The following is a 25,240-nucleotide window of genomic DNA, read 5'->3' as shown; positions in this document are numbered from 1 at the left end:
ATAATGATAAAATTAAATACTATATTTTTAAGGTTGTAAATTATATAAAAGAAATTTACTTGAAAATTATGAATTTTTTATATGAATCAGTAAATTTGATTTTAATAAACTTATTTGAACGGACAAATATCAAATAAAATTTAAGAGCTTTTAAAAAAATTTTCATTTGAGTGTTAATATTAATAGTTATTTTTTAGAAGTAAAACAAAAAATAATAATAATTTGAAAATAAAAAGTTAAAATTTAAATAGTATAAATAATAAACGTACTATAATAATTTATTAGTTTTATTTTTGTGAGTCGTTTGAATGGATACCAAAATAAGAAATCTGAGCTGAAACGACGCCGGTTCCTTGACACACCCGAAACTAACAGCAAGAAAACAAAACTACTTAAACAGAAGAGAAGATCACAAAATCAAAATCCATCAGATCCCAAAAATGGAAGATCTTTGGAAGCGAGCAAAATCCTTCGCGGAGGAAGCGGCGAAAAAATCGCAAACCCTGACAACGCCAAACAAAATCGCCGATCTAGTCGCCGAAACTGCCAAAAAGTCCAAGGAGCTTGCTCTAGAAGCCACCAAGAAAGCCGATGAGCTCAAAACCGCCGCTCTCAAACAAGCTGATCAAATCCAAATCCAAACCCTCTCCACGTCCATTTCCGATATCATCCCTCCGCAACTCTCCTCCCTCTCCATTACCTCCTCCGCCTCCACTTCCTCCGATCCTCAACAAATCTCCGATTCGGAGCTCCGGAAGTTTGGTCTCACCGATGATTTGAGAGACTTTGTCAGAGGTTTTACTTCTAGTACTTTCCAGAACTTCCCTTTCCCTATCCAAGGTAATTTCTTTAATTTAATTTAATTTCTTTTCTTAAATCAAATCTGAAAGTTTTAGTTTTTTGAGTAGATGAACCGGAGCCGTCCGATGCGACGACTACATTGTCAAATGTACGGAATGATCTGAGTGAATGGCAAGAGAGGCATGCCACGCTTGTTCTTACCACTGTTAAGGTAAAAAAAAATTACATATCTTTTAGATTTTATAATTTTAAGCCTACATCAGGCATTGCATTGTAATTGTGTTTGATCCTAATCGTTGGATTTGGCCGGAAAGAAAATGCTAAAAAAGAAAATTTGTGGTAAAAAAATTCGATTGAGATGAATTTTCTATTAGTCATCTTTATATCATTTGTAATTTTCGATTGCAATTGAAATAACAAACTAGACCTAAGTTTACGAAGAAATCGCAGGAAGCATTTCAGATTTTATACCTTTAATGATTAATTTCTGTAAAACATGTTCTTCTTATGCAGGAAATCAAGAAATTAAGATATGAACTGTGTCCGCGAGTGATGAAAGAAAGAAAATTTTGGAGGATATATTTCACTCTTGTTAGCACTCATGTTGGCCCGTAAGTAATTAATTATTATTATAATAATGATAATTTAGGGTTAGCAATCAAATTCTTTTTTGATGTAAGGTATTTGTGCTTTCAGTTATGAAAAGCAGTACACGGAAGAAATTAAACAGAGAGTGGAGGAGGGGGCAAAAGAGGATAAATCGAATCAAACACCTGTTGTTAAGACAGTGGAGTCAGAAACTAGTCTGAAAAGTAAAACTTCGAGTGTATCTGCCGAGCAAGATTTGGATACATTTTTGTTGGGAGATTTTGAAGATAGTGATGGGGCTGGAGGTATATTCTTTTAAATTCTTGTATTGATTTTGGTTTCATAATATCTTCATATGTTTTGTTTTCCTGCATTTTTGATATTTTGAATTGTTTGCACTTGAAGTCACTTAATGGTTTTAACTTTTCAGTTGATGACTTTATTCTCAAATTATATGTCCAAAAGGATGTGTTTCCCAAGAGTCATATGGAAGTCTGATCATGGATTCAGTAGCTTAACTTACTATGGCTGATTCAATGTTACATGTTGATCTCGGCAGAGGAGTTTATATCCTTGTTAAGACATGCAATACTGGATAACTTACAGAAGACATTATTGCAATAATGTGGCAAGTTTCATTGTTCATCAAAAACCATTTATAAATGAATTGGACCCAGACAATTTGTTTTCTATTTTAAATGTTTTCTTTAACGATTTGTTTTACTATAAATTTGTCAATTATTTGCACATGTTTCAGATAATGGTGATGCTGATGGTGATGCTGATGGGAGCTTCGGTGATGATTTTGATAAGATTGAAAATTCTGTAAGCTTGAATAACTTTATACTACCTCTTATTAGGGTGTCCTAACTCCTATCAGTGCTTCCTTTTGCATCCTTTATAACATGTTTAATTTTTCCCTCATCTCATTGATGTTTGTTCCTAGGTTCTTCATTCTTTGAATTGGCTGTAATATATGTTTCAAACTTTATGGTCGCTTGCAGGATGTTGAAGATGAGAAGAAGACTACATCAGGATATAAAGCTTAGAATTGCTGTCAGAGGAAACACATTGGAGTAAAAGTCTGAACACATTGCTGCCATGGGGAGGAAAGACTACAGAAGGGATAGCAGAAGCAGTTGCTGGTTCACAAAATATGATTTGGTGGTTGGATTCTGGTACTATGGTAGTGTGGTGTATGTTTGCATTATGCAAGAGATATGATTTGATATTTGTTCATTTATTAAACGCTATAAACAATTGCAGAGGTTTTGATACCTGTTTGCCAGGGGAATGAGGGGAGGCTAGAACACCATTATTTGCCGTGTACAGAGAAGCTCATTCTATTAATCAAATTGCTCTTGTTAAAGCTTCTGAATCTTGAATTTTGTTCATACCATGTCTAAACTTCAGAAAATTTCACTCTCTTTTGGTAGACACATCAAACAAATGCTGAATTCAAACCTTTTTCTTTTTGGGGTGAGGAGAGGCCCTGATTAATTTGAGCATTCTTCCAACTCAGGAAAGATCTGTAGTTAGAACGAATTTATTATTCACCGAATTTAATCAAACTTCAAGTTCAAGACCAACATTTAAAAAAAAAAAAATTCTCTGACTTTGAAGAGGAAATTGCAATTTTTGAGTGCCGGAGCAGTACAAGAAAGGAGCTGCTCTTCCTTTATCCGTACCTACACGGCCTTTTTTTTTTTTTGAAAAAAACTTAAATAAAATTTTTTAAATAAAATTTGTGAAGGTTTTATTAAAAAAATTAAATATAAATTAAAATAAAAAATTAAAATTGATAAATTAAAAAACTTTATTATATAGATCAAATGCGTAATATTTGAAAATTTTTTAAAAAATTTTAAATATTTTTTATATAAATATTTTAATAAAAATATTAATAAAATTTTTATTATTAAATAAATATCAATCAAATTTAAATTATAAATAATATTTTTAATAAAATTTTTACATATTATTAATTTTTATATTAAATTTGATCAAATCTATCATTTTTAATTTATTAAATTATTAAAAGAATTCACAAATCACAGACTTTACGTAAAAAAGATAATGTAAGATTTCTCGTGTCTCTTCTTCCCCCCGCTTACTGTACACTGTCCAGCACTTGACTCAAAACACCCTCCTTCTCCCATTCTCTCACCTTAATCCCCTCGCTATCCTCTTTCTCTTCCAAATGCAGAGCAGCAGAGCAAAATCATAAAATGCCCAGCATTGATTTTTAAATAGTTACACAGACTAAAGCAATAAATTTATCCATGTCAAATTAACAATTATCATCAATTAACTTCATCAATGTAAATTGGCCTCCAAATTAAAATTATCATCAATTAACTTTTTAATTTATATTTTTTTATTGATCTAAATTTACTCTGATTTCAGTATATAGTTTGCCTCTTAAAAAAACCTATATAATATAAAAATGTATCTTTCATCTATTACTACTACCTGTAATTATATACATGAAGCTATAATTATTAATTATGAAATATTATAAATACAGATAGTAAAATGACATAAATGCTATAATTAATACTACTAGTAAATTCAGAAAATGATATATAATAAATAGTTTTAAATAAAAAAAGACGAAATGGCACAAGCAGATGATTTTTTTTTTTTAGAAATGAATCATGTTTTGTTTATTGCAGGGACATTGTAACTATTTAATGGAATTTATTAAATTAATTAATGGACCCCATAAAAATTATGTTAAAGGAATTGAGAAAGAAAAACAAATTCCTCGTGTGGCTTGGAAAATCAATAAGTTACGACTGTTTGATGTATGACTCTTGAAATTTTCATAGCAAGCAAGAAAGAAAAAATCACTTTAAAAGCCCCAAATCCTCTCATTATTCATTACTCTTTTGCATGGAAACCAGCTTCCTGGCGATGTAATTCCCCGGAATCAGGTAAACAAAAAGTTTAGAAGAAAAAAACACAACCCCAAATACCTTGTATTGAAGTTTGAATTCATTGATAAGTTGCTCCAATGAATTTTATGAGGTGATTTTTTTTCTTTTAAAAAATATTTTCATTCTTTTGGATAATAACTCTAATCCTATTATCAAAAAAATAATAGTAGCTTTTTTTTTTCGTTTATAGAGAATTAAAAAAGATTAGGATCTCCAGAGCAAAATTTGAAGAGACAGAGTGTGGAGAGGTGAAGGAGAAACCCTACTACAGTAAGATGAGGTTGAAGTATATGAGTACGCTTAAAGCTGAAAAATTGAAGAGCTTAATTCTTGAACGGATTAGAGTTGCTCGACTGAAATTATGGGTGACTAGAGCTTTAAGCATGATGCTGCTTTGGGCTATTGTCATGCAGTTGAAATCACTTGTAGAAGCAGTTTCATCACCCAGGACCCCAAAATCAACCTTTTCTTATCCTCTTCCCCCTGAAAGTAAGTATTGGTTTTAACTTATATATATGTATGTATGCTTTGAAGTTGGTTCAATTTAGTTGCCATTTCTGTCTATGATTTTGGTGTTGAATTATATAATTACTCACATGCATGCATGCATGATATATATAAATATATATATATATTTATATATTAAAGTAATCTTGAAGAAACAGAAACATTTAATTGGCAGAAAATTTTCTTGTTCTTCACAATCTGCTATCCTTGCCAAATTACTCTATGGGTGTGTAAATATTTCAGGGGTCTATGAAAACAATGGTTATCTGATGGTTTCTTCGAATGGAGGACTGAATCAAATGCGATCCGGTGTAAGTAATTATCAGTCTTCTCTTTTCTTTTCTTTTTTTTTTGTTTTTCTTACAATTACTATGTTAAATGTTGTTTTGATCAAATAGATCCCGAATTCCTGATTAATTAACTTTGTCTTCTCTTGTATACGCAGATTTGTGATATGGTTACAGTTGCCAGATTTTTAAATGTGACCCTCATTGTTCCTGAATTAGATAATACATCATTTTGGAATGATTACAGGTAGCTAATTTATGTCATTTCTTACTTTTTTGTTTTACTATATCACTTCTGCCACCTTTTTCTTCCAATTATTACTTTTTATTTTGATCGATCATATTTCTAAACAAATTTCATTTTCTGTTATGGCAGTCAGTTTGCAGACATATTTGATGTGGAATACTTCATTGCGTCACTGAGAGATGAAGTTCGGATATTGAAAGAGCTACCTCCTGCGCAAAAGAAAAAGGTAGCCGAATCAGTCTTCTCGATGCCACCAATCAGCTGGTCTAACATGACATATTACTATAATGTGGTAGGTTCATAGCTATATTCCTTACTTCTTCGGTGTCCAAGCTCATTTTTCTCAATGTTAGCATCACTCTTATATTATTATACACAGATTCTTCCGCGGATACGAACACATGAAGTGGTGCATTTCCAGAAGACTGATGCTAGGCTTGCTAACAATGGGCTTCCTGATGACGTCCAAAAGTTGCGCTGCCGAGTAAACTATGAGGGTCTGAGGTTTGCCCCTCCCATACAAGCGTTGGCTAAGAAGATTGTTAGGATACTAAGAGAAAAGGGTCCCTTCCTAGTTCTTCATCTCAGATATGAAATGGATATGATAGCATTCTCTGGTTGTAATGAAGGTTGCAATGAACAAGAGATTGACGAGTTAACAAAAATGAGGTAATTAATTAATTGGTTTCAATATTCCTTTATGATCAGATCACAAACCTAGTAATAATATTGTTACAAACTTGCAATGTCATCAGATATGCATATCCCTGGTGGAAAGAAAAAGTAATCGATTCGAAGAAGAAAAGACTAGCGGGTTTGTGCCCTTTAACTCCTGAGGAGACAGCGCTAACATTGCAGGCATTGGGTATCGATCGCAGTATCCAAGTTTATATAGCTGCTGGAGATATATATGGAGGAGAACGGAGATTGGCGACTCTTAGAGCAGCTTATCCGAATTTGGTAATTAGTTTAGTTGATTTTCAATGAAGAATATATAAAATTTTAATTAACAAATTAATTTCAATGTAAAATGATTTAATCTATAGCTTTTCGTATGGTACTCTTGCTTGGTATTTTGCGAAACAGGTCAAGAAGGAAACATTACTACCACCATCAGACCTTGATCCCTTCAGGAACCATTCAAACCAGATGGCAGCACTAGATTATTATGTAGCAGTGGAAAGTGATATCTTTGCTCCAACAAATGGAGGAAACATGGCCAAAGTTGTCGAAGGCCATAGACGGTATTCACCAAATGTTCATTTTAAGTTCACTATAGTTTTAATTTATATTTCCTGATGCTATATCAAATTCTTTTTCAGATACTTGGGGTTCAAGAAAACAATCCTATTGGACAGAAAGGCTATAGTCGATTTAGTCGATCTGTTTCAAGCTGGATCAATAAGCTGGGAAGAATTCTCATCGGAAATGAATGAAGCTCATGCAGATCGGATGGGGAATCCTGCTAAAAGATTGGTAATTCCCGGTAAGCCCAAGGAAGAGGATTACTTCTATACAAATCCAGAAGAATGTTTGGCACCAGTTGATGAACCAAAAGTTAATTCTGATGATCAGCAACAAGAAGCTGAAGCTGAACCATGACGTTGATGGCTATATATACCAAGGAATTGTTTCCAGCTGCTGCGTCTTACGATATTAATCTTCTCTAGTAAAAATGATTGGAAATTAACACAAGCGTTTTGAGAAAGATAAATGAAGACTAATTGGATATCATTTCAGTTTTCATATTCAATTTGTGTACGCTGATCAACTTGCAAATGCAAGGTAAAATCTGTTACATGCATCCATGTTTGTAAGTATAGACAATTTACATATTACTTTTTTTTCCTCTCGTTAGAAATAAGTTTTTTTTTTTTCTTTTTGGTTTTTTAAATTTTCTTTTTATCCATAGATAATGATAAGGAAAAAGAAATTTCAGGAAAAATAAAAATTTACATATACTAACTAAATAAATATAAGAGAAAAGGAATATGAAAAAAAAAGTTAATTGTTGATAGAATATTTGATTTTTAATTTCAGTTATTAATATTTAAATCCTAACAATTTTAAATGCAAAAAAAAAAAAAAATCTTAATTTATTTAGATACACAAAAAAAAAGCTAATTGCTAATGTGATGCCTCTAATCTCATATTAGAGGAATTAAAAAATATGATATGATATATATGTGAAAATCTAAATATATATTTATGAAACGTCTTTTGTGAAATAAATTATGAAACTTTTAAATTAAAACAAAAAATATTTCATAAATTGAGTATAAATCTTTATTTATAATATCATAATGATCATCAATTGGACTTTTAGTTCTGTCAGATGGGTTCTATGTGAGTTTTATATTGGATTTGATAGGTACATCAAATTTTATTAGAAAAAATTGTGTGATCTTGGTTCTATTTGTATTTTGTATTAAATTTGACAGAAACATTAAGTTTTAATGAAAAAAATTATGATATCTTCAATCTCACAAATATAATATGATATATATGTAAAAATTTAAATTAATACTTGTAATGTCATTTTTATGGGAAAAAAACTATAAAATTTTTGAATCAAAACGAATAATATTTCATAAGTTGGATGTAAATCTCTACAGTTAAGATTCAAAATTTTTTTTTTTTAATATATGAGGTTAAGATTCAAGATTTGAACCTCCTTCCTTAAAGTTTTTCTATATAAAAAAATGTTAAAAATAATAATTTGGTTTTTACCATTAGAAGCAATAGAAATTAAAATGAAGACGATGAAGCCTTATTTAAAACATTGAATTTTTTTTGAAAGATTGAAATTAAATCATAAATCACACTCGCAATTAATTTTTTAACTATCAATATTCTTGTATTTATGTCTCAAATAATTAAAGGGTTATTGCTATTTGCTATGAACTATAAATATACGTCACTATTACTGGTTAAATGCTAGGATTTGATTTATATATATATTTTTTCACCGATCATAATCTGCACTAATTGCAAGATGTTAATGGATCAAATCCACTATAAATGTTCCTATGCAATTACCATTTTTAACTTGATGAAAATATGTTTTTTTTTCCATCATGTCAAATTAAAAACTGGCCAACATATTTAAATTAAATTCTAAATAATACTTCGACAATTACATGTAAGATGTGTATTAATTAGTTACATCAGTACCAATGAGGTTTTGACTTAATGATAAGGAGAATGTCTTAAAATTCTAAAATCTTAGGTTCAAGCGTCATTTTGTGTGAGTTTGGTTATTTAATAATGTTTTGATTTATTAGTTGATTATTTAATAATTATAATTTATTATTAAATTAATTATATTGATGCAATACTTGATTATAATTGTAACTAAAAAAATAATTGTATTAATAATCTCCTCATCATTTAGTTCTGTCAAATAATAAATTTTTATTTTTAATTTGAGATTTTATGTTATTCAATCCTTATTAAGAGAATTTTTTCTGATATAATTAGAGAAAAAAATTTTGATCTTTTATTATCTTTATACCCAAATCATATCATACCCTTACCAATCGATTCAGTACCATGTCGACATATCATTAAAGATTAATAGTTGAATGAAAAAAATATTTATTCAAATTTAAGTTATTAAATACAAAAAATTAATAATTAAATGATCATTTTAAAAACACAATTACAATCGAATGATCAATATTATATTTTATTTTTAATTTTAATACATTATATTTATTAGAAGATGTTTCTTAATTTTTTGGTTTAAAGCTATCATAAATCAAATTTTTATGAAATCCAAAAATTTAGCATTATATGCCCTGAAGTATAATGAACCTAGTGAGCCAAAAATTGACACCCCATTGAAAGTGTTAAAGGTGCTAGAGATATGTTGTTCGCACAGATACCTAATAGGCTGCTACCCAAGAGAGAAGTGAATCATAAAATCGAGCTGGTGCCCGAGGCCAAGCCATTAGCCAAGACCCCTTATCGAATGTCACCCCCAAAATTAAAGGAGTTAAGAAAGCAACTCAGGGAGCTGATCGATGCTGGCTACATCAGGCCATCCAAGGCCCCATATGGTGCCCCATTATCAAAATATATAATCATTTTTTTCTTTGTGAAAGGCATATGTATTAGACTCGACTATAATGACTAAAGGAGATCAGCATTTCAATTCAAGTTTATTAATTACTCACATCATCACAATTATTAATTCCTTTTCGCAATAATAAATAAAAGTTAGTGTTTGAAGTAGAATATATATATTTTACTCGTTTTTGAGGTGAGAGTCCGATGCTTTTCAATTTCCGTAATAGATTAATATAATTATTATTATGAGAATCCTTCATATTTAATTTACTAATTTCTCGTGGAAAATGACTCCAAAACAACGTGGTTGAATTTTGAAAAGCCGATAGATAATTCCCAAACCGCAAGCAAACAATTTCCTCTTGTTTTTAAACGGTCTTTCAGTGCATTAGCGGTTGGTGGCACCCGAAAACCGGCTTTCCAGGGTTAATCTTTTTTCCTGGATTCTGGTAGGGAAACTAACCTCAGCCAACATTGTATAAATCAGTTGAAACAGTTGTTGATTTAAGCCCAGATTATATTTATGGTGTAGCCATAATATCCATGTAACAAATTGAATGTTTATGTACTTTGTTTATATTTCGGATTCGAGTTTGAAATAAGCAAAGTTGCACGTTTAGAACATATATCAGTTGTAGGTGGTGAGGATTTGCTGATGGGGATGGAAGACTCGACGCCTGACTTTGAAGAAGAGAAAGCATTTGTTGATATAGAGGAGAAAGATAATCCATGTGGTAAAGTGGAGTTGAAGTGTTCCATTGGTGATACCAGTCCCGGAAAGTTGAAGAATTTGATTACTGGAGTGATCAGACTGGATAAATTGAAGAGTTTGATTCTCCCTATGTCTCCTGGATTTGATCAATTCAAGTTACAGGTGCTTGGAATCACAACCATGATGCTTTTGCTGTTGGTTTTTGCATTGCAATTGGCGACACTGGGGGAGACTATTGGCCCATCGGCTGTCAAGTTAGAAACCCCACCTTATTTTCCACCCCAGAGTAAGTTCCCATGCTTATTTTAGATGTCAGATGATTAATTTAAGGCAATCATGATAGAAAACGAGTTTAATTAACCAAGTCCATAGTCATTATTCAGAGAGATCAAAGGTATAAACATAACAATTGTTTGAAAATTTGTGCAATCTGTTCTGAATTAGTGAATCACACACATTTGCATGATCAATGTTTCCAGGGGTTTACAAGAACGAAGGTTTCTTGATGGTTTCATCCAATGGCGGATTGAATCAAATGAGAGCCGGTGTAAGCATTCTCTGCTTAATTTCCAAAAGTCTTTTTTTTTTTTTTCATTGCTGTATGTCGCATATACCCTGATTATTTCCTTACTTGGTACTTGTAAACAGATTTGTGATATGGTTGCTATAGCTAGATTTTTGAATCTCACGCTTGTAGTTCCTGAATTGGATAACACTTCATTTTGGCACGATAGCAGGTGTGTTAGTTATTACATGTCAGTAGTTTACCCTTTATTTTGAGGTATTGCTACTAAAATTCAGAAGTTCATAGCAATCATTCTGAATTTGGCAGCCAGTTCAAAGACATATGGGATGTGGATTACTTCATCAGATCTCTCAGTGATGAAGTTCGGATAATTAAACAGCTGCCTCTTGGACTGAGGAAGAAAGTTGAAAAAAATGGACTCTATTCCATGGTAGCAGCCACCTGGTCTGACATGCCCTATTACTACAACAAGGTCAAGTAACTCGTATTCGATCACAGTATAAGAGTAGCCTAATGATGATTTGTTACAGCTGATGTTTACAGGTAACTAATATGCAGATTTTTCCTCGTTTCCAAAAATATGGAGTGGTTCATTTCACTAAAACCGATACTAGACTTGGAAATAATCTTCCTGTTGAGGTTCAAAAAATGCGCTGTAGAGTTAACTATAAGGCCCTAAGATTCACTCCTGCAATAGAAGAGTTGGGGAAGAAGATTATTAAGATTTTAAGGGACAAAGGCCCTTTCTTAGTTCTTCATCTCAGATATGAAAAGGACATGTTAGCATTTACTGGTTGCACTGAAGGTTGCAATGAAAGGGAGGTTGAACAGCTTACAAAAATGAGGTGAGCAATTAATCTTCATTTTATTCACATAACTAGTAGCAATCAAGAACTGGGTTTCATAGATCATCCTAAAATGCATATTGTATATACCTAGATATGCTATCCCTTGGTGGAAGGAAAAGGAAATAGACGCAAAGAGTAAAAGAGAAGCCGGTCTCTGCCCACTGACTCCAAAGGAGACAGCACTTGCAATGAGAGCATTTGATATTAATCCTAACATCCAATTATATATAGCTGCTGGGGATATATATGGAGGAGAGAGAAGACTGTCAAGTCTTAGGGCATTCTATCCAAATTTGGTAAAAAAAGAAATTGAACCTCTAAAGCTTGCTTATCATTTGCAATGAGATTTACTTACTAATTAAATTCTAAAATCCTCTATTCTTACCCCTTGTTCCGACACAGGTGAAGAAGGAAACATTACTATCACCCTCAGACCTGAAGCCATTCCAGAACCATTCAAATCAAATGGCAGCTTTGGATTATCTTGTTTCATTGGATAGTGACATATTCCTGCCGACCTATGGAGGCAATATGGCAAAAGTTGTAGAAGGCCATCGAAGGTATATATATTTGCCTGGTAACATTTTGTGTAATTCCTATGTAACTTTTGTTTATCAATCGGCTGCTGAACAAACTTGCTCCATCATCAAATATTTCCAGAGTCCAAAGCTAGCCATTAAAGTTAAATATTGAAGATTAGAATATGACTAGATCAAAGTTGTGACATGACTAATTTTCTAGCAGATTCCTGGGATACAAGATGACAATTAATCTAGACAAAGTGGTCCTGATCCGTTTGATAGACCAATACAAAAATGGAACATTGAGCTGGAATGAATTTTCCCAGTCAGTGAAGGCAGCTCATTCAAATCGAATGGGGAGCCCATCTCAAAGATTGCGGTTTCCAGGTAAACCCAAGCAAGAGGATTACTTCTATACAAACCCACAGGAATGTTTGCCACCACTTGTAACAACAAACAACAGAAAGCCTGTTACAGACAAGGGCGAATTATCATAGCCCACCATTTTCATTTGTTAAAGGAAGGGCTGACTGTAAACTTCCTGAATTGAAAGAGTAAATAATTTGAGCTTCGGTGGGTGTAATTGAATTTGTGCACAAAGTTTTTTTGGACAGAAAATATAAATACATCCAACTTACAGGAAATTTGTACTCATGGAAGAATGGATTGGTCATTGATCTTTTAGTTCTCCTACTACTCATTTTTAATTCTAATACAAGAAGTTAAATACAAACGAAAGTCTTTTTTTGAATCGAAACTTTTAAACAATGACCTTGTAAAGCTCATTTTTCACACAAAATCAATAAAAGCCAGCTCATTTTCACAAAAATGGAATAAAATAAATTCTAACTAAATATAATATTCAAAAAATTTTGAATTCAAGTCAGAATCAAACATTGTAATTTAAAAACATATCATTTTAAAATTTTAAATTTGTATAATAAATCCAAGGATAAAATTGGTCATATACATACTCAACATTCTAATTTATAAAACTTGTCATATCAATTTTTTTTTCTTTTGAACGCATAGAAAGAGAGAGAAAGATCAGACATTGTTCCTGGAAGTTAGAACTCGAAAGCAAAACAAATTGGCAGGCCTAGATTTAGCACTAGCTTGACCAGATTCAACTAAATCAACAAACTAATGCTTCATTTAAATGGTCGATAAGAAGAAATTTTTATAGTATCATCAAGTCATTTTGGAACTGGATCCCTTTATTCGTATTAGCCATCCAAATGAAGCATAGATCAATTGGATTAGACTCTGGCAAGCTAAAATTGACTTGGCTGTGCGGCCGGTGCCAAAAGCTGGAAAAACCCATTACAATTTTAGCACTAAAATTTGATTCCTACACTTGTTTAACTGAACTGATATTTTCCCTTTTTTTTTTTCAAAGAGTTGCCTATGTTATTTTCTGCTCTCTCAAGATATCACCACATGTTTAGAGCTGAAAATGATAAAATTTAAAAAGATGGGTAAGCTAGAATATCAACATCACATTCAACAGCGTCCCAAAATTGATATTTAGTGTCTTACACAACATGTGCTACATCTAAACAGTGTGCATAAGCAATGGTAATTTTGATTTCCATCAACTTCTCAAAATATTCAGCCAATGATCATATGGCTTATTTTATGAAAACTGCCTAGTTTTTAACCTATTTTTTGTACAAACATAATGTTACATATATGCCTTGTTTCATATATTGCATGATGTTTAAATAGAGAATATGTAACGACTATAGGTGGTGGAGGGATCATATGGATAATCACACCAAAGCTGGTTATGAAGAGTCTTAATTTGTTGACAAAATTGAGGTGAAGCACAAGTATGGCAAAATGGAGGTAAATCATACTACTACCGGAGGAAACAAGGCAGAAAAGATGAAGACCATAGGAGCCCGGCAGGGTTCTCCATTAGCTTGTATCAAGTTCTGGGTAGCTGTAGTTTCAACCATGCTACTTATTCTTTGGGTCTGCACAATACAGTTGGCAACTCTGGATGACAAAATCATGGTGCGAAAATCCGCATTCTATTTTCCATCTTTCCCACCTCAAAGTGAGTTCTAGCTATTCTTGATTCTTCTATGTCTCTTATTCTGGTTAAGTAGCATGAAATGATAAAAGAACCTGAATTAGTCTCTGATTCTTAATCGATCTAAAAGTTTGTTCTAATGGTCACATCAGGGGTTTATAAAAACAATGGATATCTAATTATTTCACCCAATGGAGGATTGAATCAGAAGCGACTTGGGGTGAGTAAAATTTCGTTTTTTTAATTTAATAGGATGTAAATTTAGATTGCCCATGACATGCTTTTAGATGTTCTTAGTTCTGCTATTGATCATGCTTTTCATTCTGCTGCTCCACAGATTTGTGACATGGTTATCGTTGCAAGATATTTGAATGTCACACTTATTGTTCCTAAATTTGCTCATGGCACATATTGGAATGATACCAGGTAAATCAACTCAATAATGAACTACCTCAATGCTTTTAGTATCATCCTGACTTTCTGGTGGCCTAATCTTGTGACCAATCCATTGTTCATTGCATAGTTGACAACATTAATGTTGACAATTTGCTATTTTTTTCTTTAATTTGCAGTACATTTGCAGATATTTTCGATGTAAATCATTTCATTACATTTCTGAGAGGTGAGGTTCGCATACTGAAAGAGCTACCTCCAGAGCAGAAAAGAAAAGCGGAGTCAGAACCACTTTATTATATGTTTCCTAGGAGTTTTGCTAGCTTAGAATATTATCTTGAAAAGGTTGGTTTACATCAAGATTCTTGTTTTGATTGAACACAATTTTGTTACATTAAAATTTCTGAAATTTCAACAACTTGCACTGATTTCAACATATTTGTTTACAGGTCCTTCCTCGCATACAGAAGCATGAAATTTTGCTGTTTGCTCAAACCGATGCTAGGCTTGCCAATAATGGGTTACCTGAAGAGCTCCAAAGACTGCGCTGTCGAGTAAACTACAAATCATTGAGATTCACTCAACCAATTGAGGAAACAGGCAGAAAAATTGTTACAATTTTGAGAGAAAAGGGTCCTTTCTTGGCTCTTCATCTCAGGTATGAGAAAGATGTATTGGCATTTACCGGTTGCGTTGAAGGTTTAACGAAAGAAGAGGCTACTGACGTGAAAGAAATGAGGTAAGTAATGAGAAACCATCCTTTTCTCTACCCATAGTATGAAATTTGGTGCAATATTTGATCTAATAATGTTGGTAACAGATATTCTCATGATGGGTGGAAGCATAAACCGATTGATCCTAAGCGGAAACGAGAACATGGATCATGCCCTTTAACTCCAGAGGAAACAGCTCTGGTATTCCAGGCATTAGGCATTGATAGGAATACCACAATTTATATTGCAGGTGGAGAAATATACAAGAAAGAGAAGAGAATGGCAGACTTGGCAACAGCTTATCCAAATCTGGTCAGCAGATCAAAATCTATGAAAAACAAAATTAAGTTAAATTATTGAGTAATTCTTTCTTTGATAATGAACTCTAAGCCAATTTACCAGGCGTCACTGCCTTTTCTAATTGGAAACAGGTTAGGAAAGAGACCATATTAAAACAAGTAGAGCTTGAGCCCTTCCTGAAACATGCAGATCAGATGGCTGCCATGGACTATATTGTTGCAGTAGAAAGTGATATTTTCATTCCTACTTTTGTAGGAAACATGGCAAATGCTGTTGAAGGCCATCGCCGGTATTTACTAATAACTTTCTTATCACAAAAAAATATATATTTATGATTTCAGATCTGAATAATTCAAAAAAAATCTTTTTGGTATTTGACATTATCAAAATTTAAATCCTGATCATTGCAACTAGAAGACTATTGGCTTTTATAATTCAAATTTGAAGGGTCATTTACTTAGCCTGTTCCAGAACTATGTTTAGGACTGCTTTTTGACATAAAATCATTTTATTATTACAATGTATATGTTGCAATTCTTTTTCTTCATTTTTGTGCAGATACTTGGGATTTAAGACAACAATTTCTTTAGATAGAAAGCTTTTGGTCAGTCTGATTGACCAGTACAAGAATGGGACCCTAAGCTGGGATGAATTTTCCCTCTTAGTGAAGAAAACCCATGAAGATCGTGCAGGGAAAGCAGTGAGACGGAAGGAGATTCCGGACCATCCCAGACAGGAAGATTATTTCTATTCTAATCCTCAGGAATGTTTGCCTCCTTTTGCTCAACCTTCAAATAATATTTGATACTTCACATAGATCATATATTATATTCTTTTATTGTTTTATTTTTTTGAGTTTTTGTTGTTTGTGGCCTTGATTTTAATCAATCTAATTTTTAAATTATTTGATTTGATGGTATGTTTGTTGTACTGTAATTTGGATTATTAGATTTAAATATCAACAAATATAATTATCAAACTTGAAATAATTTAAATAAAAAATAATTCAAATTATCTTAGAATCAAAATGACCCAAACAAAAAGTGATTATTTTGTGCATCAAAAGTTTATGTTGCAATGAGATGTTTTAGCTCAAAAAGAAGTTTTTTAATTGAAATGTTAGGATCATAAGGAGGTCGAAGGAATCTGTAAAGACAGGTTTATTGAACTGTTTAATATAATATCTTGATTGTCCAAAAAAAAAAAAAAACACATATTCACGTTCCTCCGAGATCATTCTTTACAAGAGTAAAGCATGCATTTCTGACGACCAACTACCAATGGAGTTCACTGCCAAAGACTGCAAGCTACAGCATCTGACCACCAGTGGAGCTCAATGCCGAAATTATGAATATATTTAGCTTCTTCCTCTCCAGCTTGTTGTTCTTGGAAGTACTTCACAATCTCATCATCTATATTTTTCCTACGTTAACGTTGAAAAACGAGCCAGAAATATTGTACCCTGAACTGCTAAACAATTAGCTAGGCAACATTTGCCTGACCGCCTTGGTGCTATTCATGAGATTAATGTTCATCTGTATAATGTTCATCTGTATGAACAATTACTGAAATTGTTAATATAGCAGTAATGGAATGATATGGCTAAATCTGTATTTTTTTTTTTTTTATGTTTTATCTTCTGTAATTCTTTTTTTTTTCATTTTCTGTAGAAATTTTTTTGGATAAATTTAACCTTAATATATAATGAAGATTGTGGAAATTAAAAAATCTAAATTTTATAATGAAATAAGGTGTAAATTTATCGTTTTGAACAAATCAAATTTACTTCTCATTTTAAAACAAGTGTAGTTTTAACATTATACTTTTAATTATGTTTAAACTGATCAAAAGTGAACAATAAAATAATATATAATCTCACTTATATCTTAAAAAATTATTTAATATTCTATCAGTAAAATTTTTTAATTTTACAAGTTAAATTAACATGACGACATATATTTTACTTTTTTTAAATTAGTTTTTTATTTTTTAAAATATATTTTAATAAATATGTATCATTTTGTTAACTTCATTTGTAAAATTAAAAAATTATATTGATATTATATTTAATAATATATTTATTAAATATAATTAATAAAAAATCTTTTCTCTTAATATTCTATATATATATATGTATATATTGGAAGAGATGAATGGATACTGTATATAAAGATTTTTTATTCTGCCTAAGGTAAATTCACCTGTTTTCCCCTTATACTAAAGCAATATATAAATAATTATATATATAAATTAATAAAAAAATCTATATATTACTTGTTTTTCTCAGATGTTAACGTATACTTCGCGTCCCCTTTTTTAATCTTCCATTTATTTTTGAGAAGTTTAAGAAAACAGTGTTGGATTTAGTGTATTTTATATTAAATTTTTTTTATTTTTTTAATAAAATTGTTGTTCTATGTCTTTTTATATCAAAAGAATTAAAAAATGAAAAAAATAATTTAGAATATTAAAAAAATTAAGAGTGTAAGGTGTTTAAAAGTAAAAAACAACAATTTAAAAACATTTAAAAAATAGAAAAAGGGAAACAAAGGAATTATGTATAATACCACAAGAATTTGCGACTCGATAAAGAAATTCCATCAAGGAAATGTTCATCATGCATCCTAGAATGTTTTAGATTAGTAGAATAATCTTTCAAAAAAAAAAATACAGCTAAATAGGATGACAAAGACTGCCATAGTCCTATATAAATATATATATATATATATATATATACAGGAAAATAATTAATGAATTATTGTGATCATGTAAAACAATTGTGTTTGCTGTCAACATCAGAAAAAAATTTCTTTGCACATGTAAAATACTACCAACTTTGTTGGTTGTTGCTTTTTTTCTTTCCCTTTTTTAGGATGATGAGATATATCAGATTTGATCCTGCATACTATAGAATTCACCACAAATCAAGCAAATTATTTTTTTAAAAAAAATATTCTGATGTTGTTTTTCTTATGCCTTGACGATTTTATATTTTATTAGACAGTTTAAATTTTTATTATTTTATTACAATTTTACTTATAATGTTACTTTACATTACATGACATTTAAATAATAGAAAATATTGATAATCCAAAAAGAGTTTACGTGTGTCCGAAGATGGATCAACGTATCAAGATCGCTTCTGATTATCAGGATTCTGAAATTATTTCGAAAGAAGTGAAGAGGAAGCATAGCGAGGTAATGGAGGCGATGAAGGGTAAGGGTATTGGAGGGATCAAAGCTAAGAAGTTGGAGACCATGGCTGCCTCCCAACCTCCTGGCTTAGCTGCTATCAAGTTCTAGGCAGCTGTGGCCTTGGTCTTGGTAACCCTACTTTGGGCTTGCGGACTGCAGCTGGCAACAGTACTCAACGATGAAAATACGGTGTCAAAGCCGTCACTCTATAGTTATTGCCACCGCAAAGTGAGTGATCTTTTCTTCTTTGCTTGTTTTGTGCCGGGATTTAAAAAATAATAACAATAATAAAGAAAGAAAGAAAGATTTTGCACTTTTTTTTACTCGTCTTGAAAAAATTCCTTTCTCTCTCTTTTTCTTTTTTGTAATTTACCCTTTAGGCCTCTAGATTAATCTTTTTATGATTCATGCACTACTATTAGATTTTTATATATATCTATAATGACAATTAAGAAAATTTGTAAATTCCTCCCCCAAAAATATAAAATTCTTTCAATAAATTAATAGTGAAGATACATTCTAGCTAGAGATCTGCTTGATTTGCAAAATGTTGTCCATTTTTACCTTAATTTGTACTTAGCTCTCCTCATAATTTGTATCACCAAAAAAAAAAGATATCAAATATTTTGTCAACTATAGCTATAGCACAATTTTCACGCTACTATACTTGTTCGATATTTACAGGTTCTTCCTCGCATACAAAAGAGTGGAGTTTTGCATTTCTCTCTAACTGACGCTAGGCTAGCCAACAATGGGCTACCAGATGAGGTCCAAAAGCTTCGTTGTAGGGTAAACTATGAAGCATTGAGATTCACTCAGCCAATTGAGGAAACAGGTAGAAAAATTGTTAGTCACCTAAGGCAAAAGCGCCGTTTCTTGGTTCTTCATCTTAGATATGAAAAAGACATGGTGGCATTCACTGGTTGCATTCAAGGTTTAACTAGACAAGAGATTATAGAGGTCACTGAAATGAGGTGAGAAATCCTTTGGTATTGCAATTTGCTATCAACTGAATTGGTACTCATTAAGATAAGACCCAAGTTGATATTGCAATTGCGTTTGAAAGCATTCGCAGGCTCCTACTGCTTTTGCAATTAACAAAAAATTATTCACCAGAATCGGAATTTTTAATCGCAAATTCATATCTTGTTTAGCATTGTGTTGTTTGCGATCGAGTTTATAGATTACGGTCTACTGCACTTCAATTGCAATGCCAAATTGACTCTAGCCTCTGCATATGCATGCCCTGTACAAAATCTAAAAAAAATTTGGATTGATCAGGTACTCCTATGAAGGGTGGAAGCATAACCCAATAAATGCTAAAAGGAGGAGAGAACGTGGTTCTTGCCCTTTAACTCCGGAGGAAACTGTACTCATATTGCAAGCATTAGGTATTGATAGGAATACCACAATTTGTATTGCTGCTGGAAAAATATACAATGAAGAAAGGAGAATGGCAAACCTGGCAAAGGCTTATCCAAATCTGGTCAGTCAAATAAAAAATAATTCCAGTATATTTCCAAAACTTAGCTCGATTGTTGACTGATTATTAACAAATTCAGAGGGGTTGCTTTGATTATTTGAAATAGGTGAGGAAAGAGCTTGTATTGGAACCCTGGGAGCTCAGACCCTTCTTAAATCATGCAGATCAAATGGCAGCATTGGATTATATTGTTGCAATAGAAAGTGATATTTTGATCCCCACTTTCCGAGGAAACATGGCCAAAGCGGTTGAAGGCCATCGTAGGTACTTACTCTAGTTATATTAGTTACATGAGCATGAAGCACTCTATTGACATTAATTGGTCATTATTTGATATGAATATTGGCATTCAACTTTTCTTTTTTTTTTTTCCGGATACATGGGATTCAAGGCAACAATTATTCTTGACAGAGAGATTCTAGTTAGCTTGATCGATGACTAAAGGAAAGGAATACTGAGCTGGGATGCGTTTGCTCTAATAGTGAAGAAAACTCATCAAAATCATACTGGATAACCATCCAAAAGATGGGAGATTCCTTATCATCCTAGACTTGAAGATTTTTTCTATTCTAATCCACAAGAATGTCTGCCACCATTTTAACTTAAAAATTTTAGTTGATGAAGTTGGAGTGTAGCAGGGAAATTTGTTTTAATAAGTGAGATTTCTAGATCTAATTCCATCCTTAATTTGTTTCTTCAATTGAATTGGTAGTAAGCACCGGTGTTGATTTTCGATTTCAAACAGATTGTTATTGGCAACTGCAGGTTCCTACTTGTTTTTGCAATTGAATTTAGAATAAATTTGTTATAATCAGAATTTTCAATCCTAACTATATATCTTGTTGGACATTATGGTTTCGATCAAACAAACTTCAAATCACGAATAGACAATGAGTCTGTTCCGCAGGAAAATATATATTCGAATCAATATGTATGATACATCCATGATGATACAGGTAAACATTGTCATCTGCCCTGAACAGAAATCTGAGGAACCACCCCATTAAAGCACATAATCTAAGGGGTACTGCTCTTACCCGGAATACAATTGATACATACAAGGACCCCAAAAAAACCAAAACCATAGCATATACAAAGCCAAATGAAACTGAAAAGAAACACAAAGAAAGAACAGATGGAATAACCGAGTAAAAATGATGTTTCAAGGAACGCAGTCTTATTTCTTCAGCCGTTTTTGGGCATGATCAGAATCCTCTCCACTGCTCACATCTCTAAGATGAGTCATTGCCTGATTGGGGGAATTCTGTGGCTCCTGTAAAAATATTGTAGATAAATAAGAGCCAGAACAACTTTATTCATGATCTAGTGTTTATTGACTAATTTCATCAAAATACTTGTAAAGGTTTAACAAAGAACATGGGATAAAAACCCTAGACAGGATCAACTAACAAGAGAACACCAAGATCTTTCTTTATTTCAGTCATACCTTAGCAGATGTTAGCCCTCTATTTGCTCGCTTTCCAAGATCAATCTGCACTGAGATGTTGGCCTGTGACAGATCCAAACCCGCGCTCTGAAGTGCTTGTGTCAGAGAGTTCAATAACCTGGTCGACATCAAAATCCATGAACATTATCAACTTATAGTTCAGCACCCTAAACCTAAATGGAATTTTGTTTAAGCCAGAAAGTATTATGCGCATACATCAATTTAAGAAGAAGTAGAAGAAGAAGAAGCTGTATTCCCATCAAACAATTTAAGCATCCTCAATGGCAAATAAGATACATACAACAAATGTAAAAATTGTTGTAACTAATGGCAATAGTTAAACTGGATTGAAACTACTATCAAATAAAAAAAGCCTAAGGTATCCAAGAAGAACAGATCACTAGCACCAACAGAACAATCCCACTGCCAAATCATCAAAAATAAACAAAAACAAGGTATCAGAGTGAACAAATGACAAACATCAGAACAATTCCTCTCACTCCTTCAAAGAGGAATGGATATACAAAAACAAATAGGATAAATTCATGCCTCACTTTTTCCTCATGCTTGTGAATCAAGGACTATGAAACTCTCTAATACATTCAGTTGCAAACAAGATAACAATGAAGATGAAAAGACATGTAAACCTTGATGCAAGAACTAAGCATCTTAAACTTCTGACCAAAAAATTCAACAACTTAAGTGCTTCATAATATATGCAAAACAAGAGCAACCATGTAAAAGTTTGCAAGGGGAAAACCTCATAATGAATGGAATATAAACTTAATGAATGGAATATAAACTACAGTAGCTAGCCATGTAATTGGAACACTTTCAGGACTGAAAAAGAAAAAAAAGATATACCCACCCCTGAGAATAGACACTAGAGATGCTAATTCTTCCTCCTTCAATTGTTAGATCCTCCTGTTGGTTCAGTATATCATTGCTGATAAGACACTCAGTGGATTGAGCCTCAGAGACTGGTCTCTGAAGGGGATGCACAAGCACATTATCACCTTGGATGGGCAGATGCATTCCCTTGTTAGCCAACTCAGGTTGGCAATCCATAGCTTTGGATGTAGCATCTCTGATTGGATCAGCTTCTACAAGATTCTGTGCACTTGTGACCATTGTGGGGTTGATATTGATGTTATTCTCATCAAACTTCCCAGTAAACGTTGACCCTGGGCCAGAACCATTTTTAATAGCTTGTGGGTGACCAACAAAACTCTGAACACGCCAGTGATTATTTCTCTATTCAAGTTAGAAAAAGTAAGTAATTAATCAAAAGTTCAATACCACAAATAAGCAGGTACCATGTATAGAGGCATTGTTCAAGACCAAGTAAATTACTAATACAAGCAATCAACACCTTGCAAAATAAACAATATAAAGCACTGAAATATGGCAACTATTGTAAGCAATGCCATAGCCAGAAATTTATTTTACAGGAATCATATAAGGATTAGCACCAGATAGATAAATTTAAAAATCAGTAATACACAAACAAATAAATTGAGTATATTATCTCGTTACTTCAACAAAAAGTTGCACCAGTGATCAAAAAACATTGCTTAAGCAATTTTTTGCTCCTCCAAATATTTTATGCTTATCAAAGATTTTAGACAATTTTATGCTTAAAAAGCCTAATGAAACTGAATTTCCCATCCAAAAAAAAAAAAAAAAACAAAATCATAGAATACCTAATAGCTTAATGAAGAGGATATACACAAATCATCATAAGCATGTCTTTCTAACCGCAAATTAACTGCTTAAGCCACAAAATATATATATATATATATATATATATATTATTTAAACCTCAAAGATAGAAAGCATTCAGTATAAAAACATACCCATGGCATTAATTTTGTGGGCTCGGAACTCCATCCCTGGTATGAACCCTCATATTTTTGAACCCTCTCCTGTAAATATTGGACATACTCTATCACCTGCAAAAGAATATTGTTCCAATCAAAAAATTTTTGAAGCAGGATTTTCTCCAAAGTTAAATAGCTAGACAAATAACATAGTATGACATTTTTCATTTCCAGATTCATGACATACCTCTAGCAGGAATGAAGCTGTATCTCTCTTTTGATCAGTGTTTGGTATTAGATCTCTCAACATTTGAAATCTAAAAGCATCAGAAAACTAGTTGGTGTTACCATTCACAAAGCTAAGCAAGCATCATCCATTTGGAACTGCTCGAGTCCATAGTACATCACCAGTAATTGAATAGCACTTAAATTTTGGTTCCAAGCTTTTCACAAACAACAAGTACTTAACTCAGTGCTAGCAAAGGACCAAGAAAACATTTTTCAGTCCCCTATTATATCCCACCATAACATAACCAATAACACATTAATATATGGTGCCATTTCAGTTAAACATTTTATAAATTAAACATAACCATTCTTTTAAACCAGTTCATCTGGACCTCCAGTTCTTAATGCTATTGAATAGCTTGCCTTTACACAAAAAGAGAACTTCTCGACAAAAGTTCAGTAGAATCATCATCAATTCATAATAGAGTCAGTTCGCTAGCCAAACCAGTTCCTTTTCAATCATCAACATTTCCACAACAAACGTAAACCTAAGCTAATAGAGTTCAAAACTTTCTTACACTCAACCTACACCAAGCCATTACAATCAATGGTTTATGCAATTACCAGAACTTTAACTTGATAAACATATAGAATTACTTAAAGGGAATGACTAAAAACCCAAAATTTCCAAAAATAAAAAATAAAAAATAGCAATAATAAAAGATGGACATTGAAACTGGAAGAAAAGAGAAGAAGATACCTTTCATTAATCTTACTCCTCCTCCTCTGCTCCGTGACAGAGTGTTTTGACCGTATAGCGTTAGCCTTATCACTGTTTTTCCCGTCTGTTTCCACAACCCCAGAAAAACAAAACAAAAGTACAAATGAAACAAACCCAGGACAAGAAACAAAAAATACCCAGAATTCCAAATTCAACAAAAGAAAAGAAAAATACCCTTTGAGAAACAATCATGTGGAAATATACTATAAGAAGAAAAGGAAAAAGGGGGATCTGGGGTAAAGATTGGGATCCAATCTAATAATATACCTTTGTTGGAGTTGTTGTTGTTATAGGCGTTGACAGAAACAGTTTGATTAGAAGAAAGCCCCTTTTTTTTGGAACCAAACTCTTCTTCATCGTACTCTTCCTCCTCTTGACTTCCTTTTGCCGTTCTCATTTCTTTCCGTTCTCCGGATGTCACAAACAAAAAATATATATTATATACTATAAAAAAACAAACCCCCGAAAAGAAAAGATAATTTGTTAGATTGATGATAAAGGTAGAAAAAAGGGACGGAATTGGAGAGAGAGTGGAAAGGAAAAAATATGGAGTTTTCTTGGTTGGTTGGCTGGTTCCCGGCCAGAACAGCAGTGTTGTTAAACTAGCTTGTGTTGTTTTTTTTGGGTCTGGAGGTGGTGGAGAAAGAGTTGTGATGGGGATGGGATGTGAGCCACTGAGTTAGTGAGTTCATGGATTTCCCGTGAGGTTTTACTTCATGTTTCATGGGCCCTACATCAGGACAAAAATGGAGGAAAATTGCAAAAAAAAAAAAGCCAACGAATTATGTGGGATCG

At 32.4% G+C, this 25,240-nt stretch overlaps 6 protein-coding genes across 8 annotated transcripts; 5 read left to right on the top strand and 1 right to left on the bottom strand.

The window, feature by feature from the left end:
- The first annotated feature begins 283 nt into the window (after positions 1–283).
- On the top strand, positions 284–2,767 carry LOC111318223 (uncharacterized). Of its 3 annotated transcripts, XR_002693625.2 has the most exons (7): positions 284–840; positions 909–1,012; positions 1,315–1,412; positions 1,498–1,694; positions 1,949–2,017; positions 2,147–2,214; positions 2,394–2,464. XR_002693625.2 is itself a non-coding variant. In XM_022920950.2 (6 exons), exons 1-6 carry the CDS (start codon positions 441–443, stop codon positions 2,436–2,438), a joined length of 912 nt encoding a protein of 303 aa, XP_022776685.2. In that variant the 5' UTR covers positions 284–440; the 3' UTR covers positions 2,439–2,767. The 3 variants fall into 3 exon arrangements, 2 of the variants coding, with proteins under 2 accessions (XP_022776685.2, XP_022776686.2); XM_022920950.2 differs by lacking the exon at positions 1,949–2,017 and having other exon boundaries at positions 2,394–2,767; XM_022920951.2 differs by lacking the exons at positions 2,147–2,214; positions 2,394–2,464 and having other exon boundaries at positions 1,820–2,016.
- A 1,500-nt stretch (positions 2,768–4,267) lies between these two features.
- Positions 4,268–7,219, top strand: LOC111317736 (rhamnogalacturonan I rhamnosyltransferase 1-like). Its single transcript, XM_089755549.1, has 9 exons — positions 4,268–4,419; positions 4,519–4,817; positions 5,079–5,146; positions 5,281–5,369; positions 5,499–5,661; positions 5,749–6,038; positions 6,125–6,329; positions 6,456–6,613; positions 6,692–7,219. The coding sequence occupies exons 1-9, from the start codon at positions 4,406–4,408 to the stop codon at positions 6,969–6,971; spliced, it is 1,566 nt and encodes a 521-aa protein (XP_089611675.1). The 5' UTR covers positions 4,268–4,405; the 3' UTR covers positions 6,972–7,219.
- A 2,618-nt stretch (positions 7,220–9,837) lies between these two features.
- On the top strand, positions 9,838–12,700 carry LOC111317581 (rhamnogalacturonan I rhamnosyltransferase 1-like). The gene is made up of 8 exons (XM_022920016.2): positions 9,838–10,438; positions 10,632–10,699; positions 10,801–10,889; positions 10,985–11,150; positions 11,237–11,523; positions 11,618–11,822; positions 11,929–12,086; positions 12,271–12,700. Exons 1-8 carry the CDS (start codon positions 10,096–10,098, stop codon positions 12,542–12,544), a joined length of 1,590 nt encoding a protein of 529 aa, XP_022775751.1. The 5' UTR covers positions 9,838–10,095; the 3' UTR covers positions 12,545–12,700.
- A 1,051-nt stretch (positions 12,701–13,751) lies between these two features.
- On the top strand, positions 13,752–16,416 carry LOC111317580 (rhamnogalacturonan I rhamnosyltransferase 1-like). The gene is made up of 8 exons (XM_022920014.2): positions 13,752–14,109; positions 14,238–14,305; positions 14,423–14,511; positions 14,658–14,823; positions 14,928–15,217; positions 15,299–15,503; positions 15,623–15,780; positions 16,050–16,416. Exons 1-8 carry the CDS (start codon positions 13,890–13,892, stop codon positions 16,294–16,296), a joined length of 1,443 nt encoding a protein of 480 aa, XP_022775749.2. The 5' UTR covers positions 13,752–13,889; the 3' UTR covers positions 16,297–16,416.
- A 2,090-nt stretch (positions 16,417–18,506) lies between these two features.
- Positions 18,507–20,930, top strand: LOC111317735 (rhamnogalacturonan I rhamnosyltransferase 1-like). The gene is made up of 5 exons (XM_089755543.1): positions 18,507–18,914; positions 19,371–19,660; positions 19,968–20,172; positions 20,276–20,433; positions 20,561–20,930. Exons 2-5 carry the CDS (start codon positions 19,593–19,595, stop codon positions 20,589–20,591), a joined length of 462 nt encoding a protein of 153 aa, XP_089611669.1. The 5' UTR covers positions 18,507–18,914; positions 19,371–19,592; the 3' UTR covers positions 20,592–20,930.
- A 116-nt stretch (positions 20,931–21,046) lies between these two features.
- LOC111318221 (transcription factor BIM2-like) lies at positions 21,047–25,185 on the bottom strand. The gene is made up of 7 exons (XM_022920949.2): positions 24,713–25,185; positions 24,425–24,509; positions 23,684–23,753; positions 23,473–23,568; positions 22,485–22,870; positions 21,617–21,734; positions 21,047–21,442 (listed from the first exon to the last, which is right to left on the bottom strand). Exons 1-7 carry the CDS (start codon positions 24,840–24,842, stop codon positions 21,347–21,349), a joined length of 981 nt encoding a protein of 326 aa, XP_022776684.2. The 5' UTR covers positions 24,843–25,185; the 3' UTR covers positions 21,047–21,346.
- Between the last annotated feature and the right edge of the window lie 55 nt (positions 25,186–25,240).

The sequence above is a fragment of the Durio zibethinus genome, chromosome 2, assembly GCF_047325235.1.
Source record: "Durio zibethinus cultivar Kanyao isolate XHJ-2024 chromosome 2, ASM4732523v1, whole genome shotgun sequence".
In the NCBI taxonomy this organism is placed as follows: domain Eukaryota; kingdom Viridiplantae; phylum Streptophyta; class Magnoliopsida; order Malvales; family Malvaceae; genus Durio; species Durio zibethinus.
This window is presented reverse-complemented; position numbering and strand designations above follow the sequence as displayed.

Bases quoted from the DNA above. Each gene is read 5' to 3' on its own strand.
- LOC111317581 (XM_022920016.2), top strand. From the start codon at position 10,096: ATGGGGATGGAAGACTCGACGCCTGACTTTGAAGAAGAGAAAGCATTT. The intron at 10,700-10,800 runs GTAAGCATTCTC...ACTTGTAAACAG, and splicing joins TGAATCAAATGAGAGCCGGT to ATTTGTGATATGGTTGCTAT. The intron at 10,890-10,984 runs GTGTGTTAGTTA...TGAATTTGGCAG, and splicing joins TCATTTTGGCACGATAGCAG to CCAGTTCAAAGACATATGGG.
- LOC111317735 (XM_089755543.1), top strand. From the start codon at position 19,593: ATGGTGGCATTCACTGGTTGCATTCAAGGTTTAACTAGACAAGAGATT. The intron at 19,661-19,967 runs GTGAGAAATCCT...TGGATTGATCAG, and splicing joins ATAGAGGTCACTGAAATGAG to GTACTCCTATGAAGGGTGGA. The intron at 20,173-20,275 runs GTCAGTCAAATA...TATTTGAAATAG, and splicing joins CAAAGGCTTATCCAAATCTG to GTGAGGAAAGAGCTTGTATT.
- LOC111317736 (XM_089755549.1), top strand. The intron at 5,147-5,280 runs GTAAGTAATTAT...TTGTATACGCAG, and splicing joins TGAATCAAATGCGATCCGGT to ATTTGTGATATGGTTACAGT. The intron at 6,330-6,455 runs GTAATTAGTTTA...TTTGCGAAACAG, and splicing joins GAGCAGCTTATCCGAATTTG to GTCAAGAAGGAAACATTACT.
- LOC111317580 (XM_022920014.2), top strand. From the start codon at position 13,890: ATGGAGGTAAATCATACTACTACCGGAGGAAACAAGGCAGAAAAGATG. The intron at 14,824-14,927 runs GTTGGTTTACAT...ATTTGTTTACAG, and splicing joins TAGAATATTATCTTGAAAAG to GTCCTTCCTCGCATACAGAA. The intron at 15,504-15,622 runs GTCAGCAGATCA...AATTGGAAACAG, and splicing joins CAACAGCTTATCCAAATCTG to GTTAGGAAAGAGACCATATT.
- LOC111318221 (XM_022920949.2), bottom strand. From the start codon at position 24,842: ATGAGAACGGCAAAAGGAAGTCAAGAGGAGGAAGAGTACGATGAAGAA. The intron at 22,871-23,472 runs GTATGTTTTTAT...TAACTTGAATAG, and splicing joins CCACAAAATTAATGCCATGG to AGAAATAATCACTGGCGTGT. The intron at 21,735-22,484 runs GTGGGTATATCT...GATGTCGACCAG, and splicing joins TCTAGTGTCTATTCTCAGGG to GTTATTGAACTCTCTGACAC.
- LOC111318223 (XM_022920950.2), top strand. From the start codon at position 441: ATGGAAGATCTTTGGAAGCGAGCAAAATCCTTCGCGGAGGAAGCGGCG. The intron at 841-908 runs GTAATTTCTTTA...TTTTTTGAGTAG, and splicing joins CTTCCCTTTCCCTATCCAAG to ATGAACCGGAGCCGTCCGAT. The intron at 1,013-1,314 runs GTAAAAAAAAAT...CTTCTTATGCAG, and splicing joins TTGTTCTTACCACTGTTAAG to GAAATCAAGAAATTAAGATA.